At 40.4% G+C, this 20,008-nt stretch overlaps 1 protein-coding gene across 7 annotated transcripts in view; it reads right to left on the reverse strand.

Moving 5' to 3' along the window:
- The window catches only part of inpp4b (inositol polyphosphate-4-phosphatase type II B), a 232,724-nt gene that overhangs the window by 122,527 nt on the left and 90,189 nt on the right, over positions 1–20,008 (reverse strand). For 5 of the 7 annotated variants that reach the window (XM_086211739.1, XM_086211737.1, XM_086211738.1 and 2 more), the window contains 3 exons: positions 19,703–19,747; positions 8,604–8,722; positions 1,033–1,149 (listed from right to left, as the gene is read on the reverse strand). In XM_086211739.1, the coding sequence (XP_086067865.1) occupies positions 1,033–1,149; positions 8,604–8,722; positions 19,703–19,747 (281 nt within the window). Of the gene's footprint in view, positions 1–1,032; positions 1,150–3,445; positions 3,760–7,718; positions 7,862–8,603; positions 8,723–19,702; positions 19,748–20,008 lie in introns of those variants that run through there. The other 2 variants (XM_086211742.1, XM_086211741.1) reach the window with 2 other exon arrangements.

Raw genomic sequence — 20,008 nt, forward strand, 5'->3', positions numbered from 1 at the left:
TTATATTCATATAATAAGCAAACTGCTGCACATGTAGCAAGAACAGCATCAAAGTCTTTTTGCTTGCATGACTGCATGAGCTGCATGAGGTAGGAGTTGAAGTGTGGTAAAATCTCCCTAGATGCTCCACAAACCTCAGGCATTCCAAATTACTTCACAACATAAACAAAAAAGCTATTATTCACGTGTCATATCAGAAGAATAACCAATTAATTAATATCCTCTGCACGACAACAAACAGTACATCCCTAAAATATTTATCAGTCCATTGCTTATTGAGGCTGAACATGACCCACCCACTTTGGAGAAGGTAGATTTCTTTCAAGCTACAAAGCTACAACACAGGAGAAAAAAAAAAAATGACTCCAAACAAAAATAGCTTCACAACTGTGTTTCTGGATGCGTGCCAGCATAAAAATCACGAGGCCTAAATGTGATGCATTTGAAAACAGTGCTATAATGGCGTCCTTACTCATCATAAAGCTCATGAATGTTTCATGGTAAGTTATGCCAAATTAAGATCTCGGCACCCTGGGTTGAGCGGGTCGCTCAATTAAGATCAAGCCTACAGAGTCTGTTTAAAATGTGTGAATCAGAAGGCCCGGCCAACTCTGGATTCTATATCAGGCTTTTTTCCACATTCCCACTGATGACGGGAGAGCTGGTTTCCCAAGAGAGCCAACAGTTAAGGACTGACTGCCCTGCTAAGATGCTTCATCTAAGGCTGCAATTGTACAGCCCTTTTCTTTCACAACACAAGGTAAAGGTCTGGCAATGTGAATGATTATCAAGATTAAGTCACACAGTATTTTGCATTTCAGAATCTGTAGGAAAAGGCTGCTGCAGTCTTTCTTACAGCTTTTTCATTTTCATCCCCCGTAAAATTTGAAGCTCAGTGCTGCACAACCAATTCTTAAAAGATGCCTGCTTCCTGAATGGCTTTGAACTGATTTCCATCATTATCTCTTGCGCTTTTAAGTATGCAAACATAAAACAAACACATGCACACACAAAGCAAAACAGTTTACTCACCGATTCCTGGCTCTTGTCCTTTGCATCATACACAGTTAACTTGACAAGCGTCTCTGGGGTGGCAGGACAGTCTGAAGGGAAGGTCACCCCTGTCAAAAACAGCGGGTCTTTGTTTGACTGTTGGAAAGAAAGAGAACACAGGAAAACAAGAGAAATATTACTGAGTGCACATGTGTTGATAGTGTGTACCCTAAAGAGCATTTCTGCTACAACACACGTTGATGAAAAAACAGGAAGCCAAGGGGGGGGGGGGGGGGGGGATGAGCCAACAGCTGGGCTCAGTCTGTCCTTCTCCTCCAGCATTCCTTCATTTCCCCCCATGGGTTGCTGCTGCCTCCTGTGCGTACAATAAAGGGAGAAGCCACAGCTCTCCCCGGAGGGTCTACCTGGGGGTCTGGCATGACTACGGTCTCTTAACTGAGACTGAAGGCCAAGAGAAACAAATGTTGACAGGTAAATTGGCACAGTAGCAAGCAGAATGGCAACAGGATTAAACCAGCCAGAGCTCCCAGTGTTGGATCTTTGAACATACTAGAGGGTAAATATTGACTCTCAACCTTCATGAAATTACAATAGCCAGTCATCACTTTTGTCATTCCAACCTTTGAATAACAGGGCTTGTTTTTTCTCTCATTTTTATTCCAAAGAAATCTTGACAGTAGAGGTAAAATCTTATACACTGAGCAGTCACATGGTTTTCAATCACACAACAAGGTGGAATATTGTGGATGTTGTGGAACCAAGTCACTTGAGGAATCCTTTCAGCCCTGACCTGCATCATGTCGCTGTACAAAAACCTTAAAAGAGATATATATATTTTTTAATGTCCGTATTCCAGTATATATTAGAAATGCAGTAATGCTCTTGAAACACAGGACATTCTTATCACGAAAAATCTTGTTTGAACAAGTTGTTTTTAATATTTCCAATTCAATCACTTACAACTCTTTCTTTTACTCAAATCACCATATAATTTGTAGATTTGACAAGATTTGTTTCCTGAATGTGGACGGATGTATATGCTGCAGCCTCCTTCAGGGTGATGTAGCTTGACAAAGGCACCTCTCTCTCTCTCTCTCTCTCTCTCCCTCCATCATTTATGCCTATCAAGCCCCATGAAACAACCTTGTTGAAATCTAAAAATGAATGAGCTGAATTGAATACGTCTCCCTCATCGCTGTAAATAATTCTGATAAACTTGAATTGAATTGCATCCGGAGCTTTTCTGGGAAGACTTGAGGATTGTTTAGCTATTTGGTGTTTGTCTTTATAAACCAATTCAAAGCACTTTGTGTTTACATGGGAGGCTTCCTCTTCCTCTGCTCCGCTCTGATGGGCGTCTCTCGAAACCCAATCCTTTGGGACTGTGTCGGGATAAGCTGGGGAGTGGTAATGACACAGACTCAGACAGAATGGCGGACTGGCATGAATGTGCGGTCACACCCTTGAAAAAAAAAAAACATCGGAGAAAACTTACAGCTGGGCAGTAAGGTTTACAGCCTTATTATTGTATCAGTTATTTTCTGCCACTGATATATCTCAGTATATGGCAACAATAGCAAAACATTCAAGTACTGTTCAAACAATGGTTAAAAATAATCACATCGGACAAAAACATTTCCCTGATTAGTAAATCAGTAAAATAAAACAATCACAGCACAACAACAAGGTTGAGGCCTATACAGTTCAAGAACAGCAGTTTGCAATGTTAACTCCAGGTTCATTTAGATGCGAGTCATTTAGGAGTTTTCCATGTCAAATGAGTTTGAAAGCTGGAATTCAAAAGTTTCTGAGCACTTCCATCCATCCAGGACAGCTTGAAACACAAACAACTTTTGCTAACTTCATTACCTAAAACTGCCCAAACTTTAACATCAGCAGGTGATCCTTGTTTCCGGGGATATGTTTACATCGCATGTATTTAATTTGATCAGCGACCACTGACATATAAAAACAAAATTTGGTCTTTATCACACACACGGAAAACTCAAGCCTCGCTGTACCACTAACTCCACTGATTCATCAGAAATCTTCCATGCGCTGACAGAAGGGGAATAAAAAGAGTCCTTTGCTTTTTGTTTCAGCCTCTCTAGAGATGGTATTTCCAGTCTCGATACTCAGTGCCATATTTTGCCGGTCAGCCATGAAGCTGTGCGGTTTGTGTGTGCCAACATCCTTAACACACAGCCTGATTCAGCACAAGTACAGACACAGTGGAACCAGTACTCAGCGCAAACCTGGATACATATCAGTGCAGTGCACTGACAAAAAGACAGACGGAGCCATTATACTATATGAATGTGCAGGTACTCTCTTTCTCTCTCTCACACACACACAAACACACACCCACACATAAACCTAACCCTGTACACCTCCCTCATGGGCACACTGAATGGGCCTCATTCAAGCTTACCAGCATGCTTGGCAGCCTCGGCTGTGTCTGAATCTTCTTAGCACTACTGATGGGCTGAGATGAGCTGAAGTGGTAAGCCTGTCTCCATTTACACCGACAAGTAAGCCAGTCTGTCATACAAGTGGCCAACATACGCGATGCAAGGCAGCTGCCCCCTCTCTCGTTTTTGTCAGTTTGGGTTTCAAACCTCAGTGGAATGGCCAATTTAGGCCATTAGAGGGTGTGTGTATGTTTGTGTGTGTTTGGGTTGGTGGGGAAAAAAAGCTTATTCTGGCTTGAGTTGCCCTGCGCTGCCTTTTTCCCCCTTCCCTTGCTTGACCACTCATAATTTTACACACACACACACACACACACACACACACACACACGCACACACACACACACACACACTAGACTCCCTGGACTTGTTCCAAGAGGGGGTTCTTCGCTTGACCAACGAGACATCAAAGGCCGTTTTATCTCCTGGCTTTGCATGACGTCAAATCCCCTCAAGTATCACCAATCCTGGACTCATTGCCTGTGTTTTAGAAATGGGATTTTCCTACAGACATATTAGGATTTGGCATAAAATGCCGCTATGTCCTTCCAATTTTCCCGCCTCTTCTGTCATGCTTAACATACTGCAAAAGCATGCACATGTGAAAAACAGAAACCTTCCTACTTCATCTCCAACAATCTTAGAATCATCTTTCTTTTAACACTGCTGGATAACAGATACAAGATAGCATTGTTTTGTCAGCAGCTCCAGATACAATTTGAAGAGAATGTTTCCTGTTGCACGAAAGGGGAAATCAGAAAGCTTTAGATTTTCTACTTAAGCTGTCACTGGTCCTTTTACCCACAGCCGAATAAGATACAGTGCCCACAAGACAGGCTCTGGCTCTGCAGAGATAAAAAAGGGGTCTGTCTACTGTGGAAATACCCAAGCTTCAAACTACTATATAAAGAATACCAATACTATGAAGGGGATCATTTATAAAAGGATATTTTTAGCTTGAAAAGGCACTGCAGGTCCATCTGGTCTCGTTATACTGCCTTGTTCCTCAAGAGGCGACAGTGAGTCTGGTAGGAATTATGGTAACGGACTCTTGGCGACAGAAACATAGTGCTGTGTTTCTTTTACAGTGGAAGTCAGAATTTTAAACAGCGTCACATCACAGCCTAATTGAAAGCATTCCAGTGGAAAATGTGGGAAATGGGAAAATCACACACACTGATGACATCACAGCTGCTTGCGATAACATATGAAACAAGACTATATGGTAGTTTGTGTATGCAAATGTCATACTCATACATCTACAGATGAACAGTACCATGGCTCCAATCACTATGATGTGACACAGACAAGACAGAAGTAATACATACGGTGTATCATCAAAGCATTTACTCTGTTAATGTGCATAGTAGCCATTTTGATTTTTAATCTCAGGGTTCATCAGGTATCATTATTTCAGAGTAAGAAGCCCGACCTCAGGGGGGATTCCAGTTGAAATTTCTTAAGTTTACCTTGGAAATTTGGACTTGTAATTGAATGATTTGCTGCTGAGCATGTAAGTATACCTGGCGACCTGCAGCAAACTTGCAGTGTGACGGGGACTTGAAAATTTCACAGCAGCACTGACAACTTTCTGAACAGTGGTGTAAACACCCAGGAAATGCTAAAGCGAGCCACCCGCTGCATTGTCATGCTGAAACATGGCTGGGATGGATCTGGCTGCGTGGCATCTGCTTTTCTTTCTAACCCCTGCAGGCTACATACATCAAAATTAATCTTAGAACCAGTTGTTTTTTTTGTGTTGTTTTTTTATTCATGAAATTGCTTGTCAGGGGAGAGAGGGAAAACAGAGATAACATAACGAACAAGCACACAATGACATGCCGTAGTTACATAATTACGTATACCAGTATTATTTTACCATTAAATAAAATAATTATGTCAAGGAGGCATGAGGAGATGGGTCAGACCAGGACCAGGACAGGCAAGCAAATAGTATGTATTTTTTGTTGCTTTTGGCTGAGTAAGCTTAGGCATTTTTCCAAAAACCCACTACAACAAAACCAAGGCCATAAAGAGGTGGAAACTGGCACAAAATACTGCGAGAGCAGAGTTTGCAGAACAATGTGCAGGTCAGAGGGTCGAGATACAACGGCAGGGTACATGGACCGCGAGATCACTTGGTCCCAGTTGGGGAGATATTCAACTTGTACCAAGAGAGCTTTCCCAAAGCTCTACGGGAGGAATCCTTTTGCTGGCACCACAACCAACACTAAAGGAAACTACACTATTTGCAGTATGGACAAGATTAAGCACCTTAAACCACAGAGGGGCATAATCTAATGTGTTTGGCTAGGCTTTGTTTGGCAACCTGCAGCTCCGGAGCCACACGTGGCTCTTTCTCCCTGTGGCTTTGGAAAGTAAATAATGAGTATTTGATTTGAATTTATTTTATTTATTTCGTCATTTTTTTTGATGTAACTCTAAATTTGAAGATCTTGTAGCATCAAAATAAAACGCGTTCAATTTCTTACACTTCTTACAATCGCGGGGATTGTGAGACACCTGCTGGTACGCAATTCATTGAACTTTTTGATCCTCGGTAGCCCAACCATGGATAAATCCAAGGGAAGAAAAGTTTCTGAAGAAAAGTTTTCGTTGCATGTAGAAATAAAAGAGTGATCTTCATTTTAGATGTCAAACGGGTTGTGCGGCTCCCGATGTTTTCCTTTCACTGGCTCTTTGAGAAAAGCAATGCAGGTACCCCCACATCATGGAGACCATCCTTGGCACACAGAAACATCCAAGGGGGTGGTAATGCTGAAATACAGTGAATTTGAAGGAGAGGAAAGATGTGTCAGGGAGAGAAAAACAGGAGAACTATGCTGACCTGATGGATGAGTGGCGCAGAAAGGGGCGTATTACAAAGTGCACGAAGGTGGTGGCCAGAGGCGTTATAAGAAGTTTGTCGAACAAGACACAGCCTCCTAGGCATCACTGGTATGCACAGGAGAAAAGCATGAATAAACTGGGTCTTTTGGCTTCATGAGTCTGTTGTATTTTGCCCTGCCAAACTTTTTAAAGCTTCTACAGATTGAAAATATCAAGCCAATCAAAAGTTTTTTCCAAGAATCTTTTACTTCAAGTGCTTGTTGTCTCTCTTCACCGAGGCTCTTGCATCATCTCGACCCTCTCTTTTTCGACTGATGCCATCTGTATAAAAAGACATCAATCTAGTTTTGTAATGTACTCCACACAGGCCTTTAAAATACAGTTTATATTGACACTTTTTCAGTGTAACCACACAACTCATAAAAAGTTTATTTTATCATTTGATACGGTGAGAATCTGTGCTTTGAAGTAAACAAAGCAGTCAGCCTTTGAAAGACAGTTAACTTAATTCATGTTCTGTTGTGACTGGAGATTCGACCTTATTCTAAAGGAATGACACCTGGAGATGTCAAAGGTCGTAACAAAAGAGTAGTAAAGTCCAGATGTTTAATGATTTAATGCTATCATGTCCTTTTAATCGGCTCCCTGTTTGGTGATTCATGCGTAAGACTACAATGAATAAATGTACCAGCAAGCGTGCCATCATTTATCTTTAATCAAACCCTTCAATCATATATTTTCGATTACATGTAATACCCCTTTCACATGAGTAGGACTACGCATGCTTCCCTGCAGCCTCGACTCTGATCATTGTCCTGCAAAGCTGGCAGCAGCTGTTGGTGGCAGGCATCCCGGGAATGTGACAAACAGGAGAAACACAAGTGGCAGTCAGGCTATGTCAGATTCATGCAAGCAGAGGGTCTTCACAACACACACGCACATGCACACACGCGCGCACACACACATGCGCACACACACACACACAGCTCCTCCTTTGGCCACACAGGTTATTGAACATCTGCCAATGTGCATGTTGGATGACAGAGTAAGACTGCAAAAACTACCGGTTACCTGTGTCCAGACAAACAATGCCATTCCTTTGACATCAGATTAACTCTTCATACACAGTTAACTTTTTGAAAGATTTGATATTTCAGAGCTGTGCAGCTTTCAGTCACAACTACACTGATAACACGTCTGACTGATCTGATATCTGAGATTAGTCCCATGGCTGTATTGGGATATGTAACAGCAAAGATTATGTTACATTACGCAATGATGACTAATAAAATTAACAACTGCCACAGAAAAATCCTCAGGCAATCTTAAAAACCTCGAATTAATGTTGGACACCCAAAGCAGAAAGAAAGATCGCAGTCTACCTACCCTCTTTTTGTGAAGTCGAAAGCAGTCCATATTCTCAGATCCGACTCCAAATCCTTAACATTACAGCCATGAAATCAAAACTCCAGCGGCACTGAGAGTGTCTGCAGAGCAGGCTGAGCCAGCATACAGTATCCTACCACATCCTGTGTTTTCACACACACACACACACACACACATAGAAACACAGACACACACACTTGCTGCTCCCTTGACGGGACTCAGAGGAAAGCAGTTGAAATGGAGTTTTTGAAAGAGACGGTTATTCTAATTTAGTTTTACTGGATTAGCAGCAAAAGAGGGAAAGAGTCTCCTTTTCATGTGCCAGACAACTTTGCCCTCGTATGAGGAAATAGGAAAGGAAAAAAATCTGGTTGTGTGTCTGTGTGTGTGTGCACATTGCTCACATATACACACATGTGTAAAGGGGGTGTTCCATAGTAGGGCAGGGGGCAGCTGTTGCTGTCCAAGAAACACTTGCGTGCTGTTGCCTGAGTCACTGCTCTTTCAAACCAGTGGAAATAAAGGGAGCATTTAAAGAGGTTGAAGAGTCAAAACCCTCCCTGTATGGAACTCCTACACAGCTTAAACCACAAACACTTACCATACATATTAAAGAAATTACGCTGATGGAGAGCTAAAGAGCAACTCACGTGGAAGCCCGAGCTCAACTGTCACAGGAAAATGAAGCCTAATGCTCATTGTTTGTTCCAGTGCATGAGTCTGATACGGGGAAAAAAGGATGAGAGAAAGGAGGCCAGACAGAGATGGAGAGAACACCAACCACGGCCCAGTGACCCAGAGACACAGTGATGTAAACATCAAGTGATGGGGAGAGAGGATGATGCACATGTGAGTGTGTGTCTTCATTTGTGTGTGTTGCCTTACCTCCACAATCTCTGTGCAGGCATGATAGACAAGGTGCTCCTTGTGCGGGTCTATGACAGCCACCTGGACCACAGCATTGGGCTTTCGGTCTCTGCCTGAGGCCACCAGATCCTTGCATTCTACAAAGAGGAAGAAAAGGAGGGAGAGGTGACAGAGGAAGAGGAGAACAAGAGACAAGAGGAGAGTAGGGAGGAGAAGAAGACGATGAAAATGAGAGGGAGAGAAGGTCTCACATATAAGCTGCGCAAACTGCACAATAGTCGGCCGAAAAATAGCAAACAAAACAGTAAATGACAAAAAAACGTGTTAAACTGACATAAGAGGAGAGAAAAACAAGAGGAGCTGCATAGGGGAAAATGTTGATTGAAAGAGCAAAGATGACAAGCATCAACCTAAAACACACAGCATGTGGAAAAAAAATCAAATACATACAGATTGAAAACTAAAATTGTAGCACCGGCGATTGATTGAGATTGCAAATAGACATCTTGCTGTCAGTGAGAAGAGTGAGTTTTATTAGGGCTTACATTTTCAACAGCAAAAGCAGATTTTCACTCAACGCCACTGGCCTCCAAGGACAGGAAGACAATGAATCCCACAATTCTTTTAAAGTAGGAAATAAATGCTTCCTGGTTTTGAATAGAAACTGCTCCTAACCTGATAACACTCACTGGTCCCATCATGACTTAAACGATGCATCTGTCCTTGCTGTTACTGTGCTAAGAAAGTCTTGTTAACTTTTCGGTAAAGTCACATTTATTGTGTTGACCAAGAGTGGGAAATAAAAGCAAAAGATATTTGATTTTCCTGAATTTTTCAAAAACACTGTTACAAACAACCTTGAGCAGGAACAAATGTTGCACTGAGCGGTTTGTCACGGCGCTGAGTTTAAGACTCCTTTGTTCACATCTGTTTCACATGAAAAGCTCATAAAAGCAACTATCATGATACCCAGTGAATTATACCATATGGCTCTTAATTTGTGTATTAATGAACTTGTATACACTTGAGAACTGCAAAGACAAATCTGGGCTCAGCAACCTTTTTGGATTCAGTCCAAGAACTGCGTTTTATCTACACAGCACAATTTGTGCACACAAACACTGATTAATCTGATTACAATGCCTGTCAAACTCCTACATGACTTTGGATAAAAAAACAACAACAACAACAACAAAACAAAAAAAACAAAACAACACTGGCCAATATTGCTTCTGAGTGTGTGGTTCCATCATCATGGATTTTGATTGTAACATTGAAGCAAGTGAACTGCAACTGCAGATAAAAGGGGCTTATTTAAAGTGGGAGAGGAACGAGAAAAAAGCTGGTGAAGGAAAAGGAATGTTTAGGAGCAGAGCATCACGGTGGTGTCTAACTTTTTCTTTTTTAATGGATTTGTATTTATTTTTTTATCCTGAACTAACATACGATAGAGTCAAATGACCAGACAGGACACAAATGCAAGAAGCAATAATGAGCAATTATGAGCACATTGAAGTGAGAGAGGGAAAGAAATTCTGTTGTACAAGAGACTAGTTTCTGATCTCAATTACCAGCCACAGGTCAAGATTGCTGCTCTGATTGTTGCTCTTCAGTCGAGACTAGAGTCGAGAAAAATCTATCATCTTACAACTTTACAATTTTTCTGCCTCAAAAACTTACCAGACTTTAATCCTTGGCTTTGACAGCTTTATTATCTATGTTAGTTATTCGTAACTGGAGCACAAAGGAAAAGCTGACATGGCAAACACAGGACATACAGTGCATACAGATACAGATAAATATTTGCAGTTGAAAATAAATATGTACAAAGAAACAACTTCCCATGATTGTTAAACTTGCAATTTTGATTGCGCTGACAAAATGATTGCCCTTCGTCCTTTAAAGCCAAGTTCACGCAACATGATTTTAGCCCTGTGTTTTGCCTTGGGGTTTTGGAGCTCACAGACAAAAGCCACGGATCAGAGGGAAATCATCACTTGTATATCAGATCCGGAGCGCGATGAGTCAACTCTTCATTACTGTGTGCTGAATGGCTTGCCAATATGTCACTGACACATTCCAGATATCTAGCAGGCTAAACATTTGGATCAGTCAGTAAAGAGGTTTCACCATGAAATTCAGGAATAGACGTGACAGGAAACATGCAGGAGGACTTGTATGTAACAAGATCTAGCAAGTGTTAATGCTGTACCTGCAAGACACCAGCCATACATAATGGGAACGTCTGGAAATATGCTATACATGGGGAGCATTTTTATACGCCAACATTCGAATCCATTCTTTCACCCATGTGCTCATTATGTTTTCTTATTTATGTTGTATTTTTGTTTTTTTGGTGACTCTCAGCAAACAGCACAAAAATGCACACACAACTTTGATCAGTTGTTTCATCTATTTTGGGAGTCTCTTCTGGCATGTGTGTTAGTGACAAAATGTAGTTTGGAGAACAGACAGATTTATCGGAGGCGCCTTGTTAATGATCTTGGAATGTGTGCACCGCTGTTGCTGTAGTGTGTGAACTACGATTCCGCACTCAAGACAACTAGTTGGGAATTTTGATCACACCAGTGATTTGACAACTTTGAAGTTTTCTGGTGTGGACGTGACTTAAAATACCAACAGATGCTGTGATTTAATAAGCATTTGTCTAACACATCTCCACGGAGACGGATGAATGAAAGAATAGATTTTCAGCGTACATATTCAAAGCTTGTTTTATGATTAAACTAATCCTTCTCATTGTTTGAGAAACAAATAATAAATACATGCAGCAATGAAATATTTGGTTGAAGGCTGACTGATGCAGTGTTGAATATCTAAAGCCAATTTAGACATTCAAAAGCACATTTATTCACAATTGAAATATCAAATGTAATGTAGTAATCATGAAAACCCTTTGACATTCTTCATAGTATTGGCTGTTCACATGGTGCTAAATAACTGAATTACCTGACAAACACTCATTACATTTTGAAAGTCAGTGAGCTGCTGGAATCTTCCGAGCACAAGCTGTTCATACATGACCCTTTCAGTCACTGAGAGTGAAGCTGGTTCTTTCGAGAGTGTGATTTCTAGAATACTTAGGATTTAAATAACACTAATTAATCCGAGTCTCCCCAAATTGCCGGTCACCCATAAATGGATGGGAGAAAGAAACTCTCAACTGACAACAAAAACGACAAATGGAACTGCTGGCAGACTGAGCTGAACAAGGGAAGGTTCTAGCTTGGCACGTGGTATCTTGCTGTTTGAGAGAATTTAAAATGAAAGTAAACTCAGTCGCTGGGGAACAGGTTATGTGGAAGAAGGAGACCTGAGCCAAAGTTTGATCGAGGGATAAAAAGTTTAATTTATCAGGTAAGATGGGAAAATTGTTTGGCAATAAAGAGACTGCGAAGTGCTGACGTGATTTGGGTGGTGGTTTTTGCACCAGGAGTTGGGTATCAAATATATGGGACGGTGAACGCTAATGTTTGGGAACACACTGCTCCTTCATTGTGAACGTCTCCCAATCAGCCAGTAATTCGTATGCAAGACAGTACTGTTTGTCCCACTGTAAAATGTGTAAAGCACTTTCTCAGAGCTGAGAACACTGGCATTTTGAGATTGTCAGCCCCAGCTCTGAGAGAAATTGGCAATGTCCTGGGGGTACAGATGTGGTGGAGTAGTTCCATCCAAGAGCCCCTACACTTCCTACTAATTTCTGAAAGCTGTAGCCACAGATAAATTTAACTTTAAGCTTAATTTCTTCTGCAACTGTTACTTTTCTCTAATCTTAAATGATCGGTTTCCCATAATATAAAGGTTGTTATTCATTTACCTTGGCTATGTTGAATACATGCAAGTAAAATTGTGGTATAGCAACCAAAATCCATTCACATTTCAGCAGTGAAGGTCTCCTTATCACCCTCAATAGGCATGTGTTATCAAATAACTGCACTTATAATCGGACATGCCTGAGGGAAGCCAAGCTCAAGTTTCCTCACAGAAATAGAAAAATAAGGGCAGATGTATAGCAGTTGTTTTGTTAGGACTTTGTTTGACATTTAGAAATAAGATAAGTGTGTGTAATGAGGAGCTAACCTCAGAGGCATGGACTGAACTTGGGTGACTTATCAAGCAGCACAGACAGAAACTTAAGAATATGAGGCAGTGGAAATCTGTAAGACTAATGGTTTGCATTAGACAATTTTCCAGTCTTAACCGCCTTTAAAAATATGGCAGACCACAGACACAACAAGATATTTTAACAGAGTATTAAATAAAACACACACATCAGATGATTCTATCAAGCCGCATTACTACACACTTGGCATGCATCCCTAACAATTGCAGAATGGTGATTCTGATGACTAGGGAATCTGCAGAAACTCGGCTGATCAAAGGGGACCTCAACGTTATCCCTAATAAGTCAAATGTGGAAACTATATCTTACTGCAGTTTGAAAATAGAGGATGTCATCAGTCAAATCAATCATAAAATTTAAACAGTGCCCACAGTGGGTCAGTAAAGCAGCACTTTTACATTTTACTGTTTGGTACGCCACAACTCTTCAGCCCTCTCAAAATTAGGCTCTGGGCAATCTGTAACAACCCTAACTCCAATACTCCTATACTCCAATAATCCTAGACTCCATTACGCAGGGGGCATTGCGTGATGCTTCTTTGCTGCATGTTTCTTCTAGATTTTTGTTTGTCTAAGTAACTTCACATGAATGTAACAATAATGCTGGCCATGGCTCCTAAAGGGTCTGAAACAAAAATGAACAAAGCCAGAGCACCAGGGCTTTGAAGTCAAATCCAACCTAAGCAGCAGGAGAAGCAAGCTGATGTTAGCGCCATACCTAGCATAGCCTGTTAATGTAACATGAGGTTGCTGCTCCTGCTGGTTTGGTAGGATTTGACTTTCAAAGCTTTGGTGCTCTGACTGTGTTTATGTTCTCTACCTATATCCTTGGGAGTATGACTGTAAGGTTGATGCTAACTTACACACAGAGCAAAACAGAGCTTTGAAAGTCAAATCCAACCCAAGCAGAAACAGCAGAAAGCTGATGTTAGCGCCATACCTAGCATAGATTGTTAAAGTAATATTAGCTTATGCTCCTGCTGGTTGTGGAGGATTTTTCTTTCAAAGCTTTGTTGCACTGAATGTGTTCATATTCCTGTTCTCTTTGGATGAGGATGGTAAAGTACTTAAAAAAAAGAACATGAACACAGGCAGAGCAACAAAGCTTTGGCAGTTAAATCCCTCCCACTCAGCAGAGGCAGCAAGCTATTGTCACACTACAAGGTTATGCTAGGCTGTACTAGCCTGTTAATGGAATATTCTTTCTCTTGTAAAACCTTTCTGGAGCCATGGCAAGTTGACTCATGGTCAAAACAAAAAGTCTGATAGATTGGTGTTGTGAACATCAGATCAGATGTATCTTCCAAGAAACTTTTCGCTATTGTAGACTATGCAAACCTTATTATTTGCAAATACTGGACAACACAAACACCATAAGGGAGTACTGTGCAGACGCATATTTTGTATTTCAGTAAGTGCATTCCCCAAACTCATATAAGAAGTCTGAGACCGGATGATAAATACTGATAAAAATCTATCACGTTCAACCCATTAGGCATTAAATCTCACCTTAAATGCACCTTTGAGTAACATAGAGTAAATCACATCTGAGAATTCATGCAGTTCTTTGGGGAATGTCCTGTCATGTGACTCACTTAAGAGTATTCAAAGTACAACATTTAATTTTATGATAATACACTGAAAAGTGCTTTATTGAATCCATTAACAACTCTGTCGCGATGGAACATTCTTGAGCTGATGCACTTTGGCTAGGAGGAGGCGGCACAGCTAAAGCAGTGAGCATGTATTGTTAAGAGTTAATAACATTGTCCAAGCGGGCTGCAGTTCCTGTGGCTATTACAAGGCAAAACCAGAAAGGAGATGAACAGTTTGGCTGCATGATATGAATACATGTTAACTGAATTGTTTTCTCATTTGAAAAAAAATGTGATCAGTTCTGACAGGACCTTGGATGCCAAAACAATAACACACCTTGACTGCATCTGCAAAGACAGAAAACCCCTAAGGCTCCTCAGATCTGGAATAAAGAAGCATTCATTTAAATGTCCATGTAGGTAAGAAGAAGTCCAATGTATACTGCATCCAGTTTTATTGCCTTTTTAACAACAAAAGATATTAAGTACAGCCAACACTGATAACCAATGCAGAGGCTACTCTTATGTTGGATTTTGTTCTTCTCTCTAATGAACAACGAGACACCAATGGTTTTCTAGTGGCAGCCAAAACACACAAGTTCTGCATTAACAAGCATCATTGACTGGTCCCGATACGGGTGCTCACATGTGAATGTAAACAAATAACTCAAAATCTTTACACCACATCCTAAATACTAGAAGGAAATGTTTGAGGAATGTTAATTTGTGCAATTGTGTTTTCAAAGGAAAGCAAAAAAGATTTAAAAAAATACAAAACAAAAACAGACTTGCTGCTTTCTGGCAATGTCCACTCTGTTGTCAAGGTTCAGTTGTATGGTCAATTGATGCTAGACTCTACATGAAACTGCTCAAAAACATTTTGGCTGTTTACCAGGCACAATAAGTTACATCCCTAACAACCAATCTTGTGGACAGTGGACTGTTTGCTCACAAAAACAAGTAAACAGACAATGAGCGAGCTGAGTAAAAGGCTTTTACTTTCTCTGCACCATATGCAGTGTTCAATATGAATATTTTATACATTAAGATGTTGAAAAACAGCCTTAATTAGCCTCTTACCATGGGCTACTCATGATATAGCAATTTACAGAATTTTTAAATTTCACACACACAGAGTCTCGTGCATTATCTAAATTCGGCCCCACCCCTACTCCATAATATCCCCTTCATTACTGTCTTTGACTGTGGTGGTGGGGGATTTATACATTACTTAACAGTTTATTTAAGTCTTAACGTAATGCATAATTAAGGGCATGGCCTCTCTGACCCCTCACTTCACTTCAGCTCCACCCTCTCATCAAAGAACGCTCGTCTCCAGTCCTCAAAAAACAAGATGGCAATAAGGTCACACCCACTCCATCCACTCGTAATATACAGTCTCTCATAAAAAACAGGAAGACAGTAACATTTAGAACCTTCCCTTCTCTTAGCAGCAGTTGTAGGGAAAAGGCTATGAGACAGGGGTTCATCTTCCAGTGCAGCAAAGCTCATGCATTTATTATCTTAGGGGCTATTCTGATTCCACATTCCCTTTCTCTCGTCAACCCTGGTGCCATGTATTTTGGAGTGACATTAAAGGAGGTCTCACATTTGCTTCCTCAGGATTCTGAAGCAAAGAAGTCCTGGCCCAAAAAACACAAATAACTGTTCATATGTGCAACGTGTGCTAGAGGTCACAAAGATAGAGGTCTCTTCTTCTTACAAAATCTAAGATGGGCCACTGCAGCAGGGTTTCTAAATGTCCTCCATCAGTCACCTCAAGGTGCACAGTTTCCATCTGACTCACCAGAGGGACTTTCCTTACCACGCTGCACAGTTAACCACAGTCATTAAAATAGAACTGGATATCAAACCATGCATCGCTATATCACTATCTTTCTGACCCACTAAGGTCAGCGCGATTCGATGCTGGGTGTGGTGGCAGGAAAGGGATGTAAGACAGGGTGAGAAATGGAGAGGAAATGTAAGTCCCTCAGAAAGACATTTGGAATTTAGAGGGGAAGTCTAATGAGGGAGGGACAGATGAAAGTCGAGCATTGCAAAATTAAAAGAAGAAGAGAGGGAGTCAGAGTTTGTAGATTTTTGGTCATTTATTACTGAATTACCTGCCATAGCTCCGTATACAGAGGCTGATTCCTAAATTACCATAACAATTTAGCAATTGGAGTAATAATGTTTGCCCATCCTTGGAGGCTTCAATTACTATGCTGTATTCTGAGCTCTTTCAAGATGAATTTCCTGGAAATGAGTTTTAATGCATTGGGCCGCTGTGACCCCTCAATGAATCTAAATTCCATTTAATCGAGAGGGGAGCCGTGGGAGTTGCCACAGGAGACTAATATATGCTGATCTCCAGAAGACACTTATTCATCACAATAATTATTTCAACACTTCAATTAATTTGACAACATTATTTGCATTTGCTGCCATTTTGCACACCTGTTTGCCGTGGGTCTGGGGAAAAATGAGGAAAAATAAAGGTTGTTGTGTTGTGAAAAATACCTGGATGTCCTCACCTGCTGCACACAATGCCGTTTATTACTCCAATAAATGTATATGATCCTGACAAACATTTGATTGTTATAATATTTAATGCAACTTTCATAATATGCTGTTTTATGTGTGAATGGAAGCCTCAAGCCTTGAATAAATGCTGTATAATTTATTAGATTTGTGAAACTTCCAGTCATAAAAAAGTACAATTTCGAGGTACTTTGACTTAACTTGACTTCCACTATATTATATATATTTTACTTACTCCTGCACCACATTTATTTGACGACGTACATTATTTTAAAGATTAAGATCTTATACAATGAATAATAAAATAAGCTTTTAAAATTTCACATTGTTATTCTTTTACAAACCTCTTCAGCTTCTGACATCTTACAAAAAGAAGCATGTAGTCAGGGTTCACATTACGGTGAGTTTTTAGCAACTGCACCGAATGGTGATTTTTTTTTTCTCCACTCAAAACTTCTCACATGGTTTCTTCTTTCCTCTCTCATTACTCATCTCCAAACCCCTCAGATTGAGCTGGTGTCCCTGTATATAAAATGAAATACAAAGCACTTCAAAACTAGTTCCACCTGCTACACTATGCTGATGACACACTATGGCCATTACTTGTGTCACCCAGACACACGACCTCACCTTCACCTTTACTTAGCCGCAATAATTCAATGATTTACAGTTTGGTGACTTGCTTTCTATTCCCAACGAGTCCCTGTAATGTTAACTATTTAACAGATTTACATGTCAAAAAGACGAGGAATACCAGGTGCGCGTGTCCTCGCACGCACACATACTTTTCTTCATCTGTCTGCTCTTCTTTTTAATTTGCATTGAGTCTAAGCCACTGAGTAGGTTGTGTTGGCTTTTAGATTCATGTTGTGATTTCATTAGAAACACAATGTTTTGGTTTTTTTTTATTGTCTGTATGTACAGCAACGAGCTAGCATCCTAGCTTCAGCTGCCGAGCCTGTTAACAGGCTGGGGGCATGTCATTTATTTCTACTCCCCACCATGACAGAGAATTTACATGCAAATAGTTTTCCTACTCAGTCGCTCACCATACAGCATTATCTTAATGTGTATTTAAATTTTATGACAACTTTGAGAGGTTTTGTTTGATTTTTACTGAATATATTACATTCGTGTCAACTGTATGTGCGCATACACCCAATTAGAATTTTGTATATGCGAGTGTGTGCACGTTTTCACAATGATGGTTCCTCCTACTGCGATATATACAGTATATAGAAAAAGGGTTTTCTGCGATGTAATCTTGGGAATATGAGGGAACTGCATACTGTTGCTGCAGTGTTACCCAAATCCAAATTTTAAAAAGGTACACAAAGAAAATATCCAACAAGACAAAGGCCATCATATTATGGTGAGTCAAACATTCAAACAATTGCAACAATCTACTTGAACTAATTTCCAGTAAAAAAACTCTACACAGCAGTTAAATGTACTCGGCCAGTGAAGTAAAGTTCTCAATCCAGTCTGTCTTTTTCTGGACATTTTCATTCATTTCTCAGGAAATTGCCATTGGGCTTCAGAGAATGAAGAAAGCCTCTATAGAAATATTTTTTAAGACCAATAAGAGAGAGACTTTCAGATCATTATTTATTTAAAATTTAAAAGTAGAGCATTCTTGACATTTAATTTCACAATAAATTATTTTTAAATCAGTCGCCTGGTTGCATGGAGAAGGGGGGTCCCTTTTCGATGCTGCATCAATCCTTCTAGAAACTACACATGAATTACACGTGGATATATTTTGACACTTTGGATTGCCAGTTTTGACTGACTTTCCTTTTAATTGGCATCTTTTAACATGCCAGTTTAGACTGAATCAAGCCACTAGCACCTGGGAAAACCAGCATACCTGTGCGGTCAACAGACCCGTTCAATAAGTGGACCGCTTATTTATTTTCAAATCCCGCAATGAGCCGCTCCACTCTGCTTCTGATTTATGGTGTGGGTGGAAAAAAAAAAAAAACAGAGCAGCCTCACGCAGTAGTAAGGAGGAGTCAGGATCATTGCTGCGCATTGTGAATTGTGAGCGTCATTTCAGCATGATGGCAGCGCCAATGATGTAGGCTAGGCCAATCGGTCATCAAGCAACTCTATAAACAAGTATGCAAATTGTGTCATCAATCTTTAAATGTTTGAAAAAGTAATCATAGCAACATCCCTGGAAAACTAGATGCTCCTATTTCCTGTGAGTGGAATCAGTGGGAAGCTTTTGCTGAAAGTTGCCTCAAACGATAGGAACAAGGGAGACACGGCACACATCTTTTATAGCATCAGTCACGACTGTCAAAGACCACAGCAACAACATTCAGCTTGGATTTTTGCTTTAGGAAACCTGAGGCACAATGAAATGTCCAGAAATAGACTCCAAACATCTCAGTTACATAAAAAATGAATGAGGCTATTTTGACAAAAACGAAAAATTCAAAGCTCCTCATATCATTCTGTCTAATGTTTTCTCTGTGCTTTGTTTGTTGTCCCATTCTTGAGCCTTGGGTACTTGTGTCACAATACAGAGAAGATTAAGGATATAGTTAATTCTGACTGACATCTGGATTAGTGCAACTATAAGTGTGTGTTTAACTTTGGTTACATATGGATTTATTTTTGCTAAGAGCTGACAGACCAAAACATTTGTTGTATATCTGGGAGAAGACAGAGTGATTTGACATCACCGCTACACATGTGCAACTTTGCAAGGGAGATCATTGGCCTTTAAAGGGCTTATGAGGATGTCAACAAAATGTTTCATAGCTTAACATGAAGAACTGTAATTCCCGTAGAGCCAAATGGCTGAGAAAACATTGAACTTACCAAGGCTGAAGTCCACCTGCGGCAGATTCTGTGTCAAAATAACACCTGAAAGACAGAATAAAAGAAAGGAGGGTGAATGAAGCGTGAGGAAAATAAAGGAAAATATCCAATCTAAGAAAATAAACTATTTCAAATAATATTCCGCAGACAAGCAAGCAGCTCTGTGAGGCTGCAGCAGCCGACGGCTAGTTTACCGCATCCTCTGTCCACATGAAGGGACTTTTACATCTGCCGTTGTTTTAGATATAGTACTTAATGCGATGTGTCTTTTTGTCTACCTACCAAGGACGACAGATTCAAATAAGC

The sequence above is a fragment of the Aulostomus chinensis genome, chromosome 8 (assembly GCF_037954235.1).
Source record: "Aulostomus chinensis isolate RoL2024-O1b breed Wild chromosome 8, RoL_Achi_v1.0, whole genome shotgun sequence".
NCBI classification, from domain to species: Eukaryota; Metazoa; Chordata; class Actinopteri; order Syngnathiformes; family Aulostomidae; genus Aulostomus; species Aulostomus chinensis.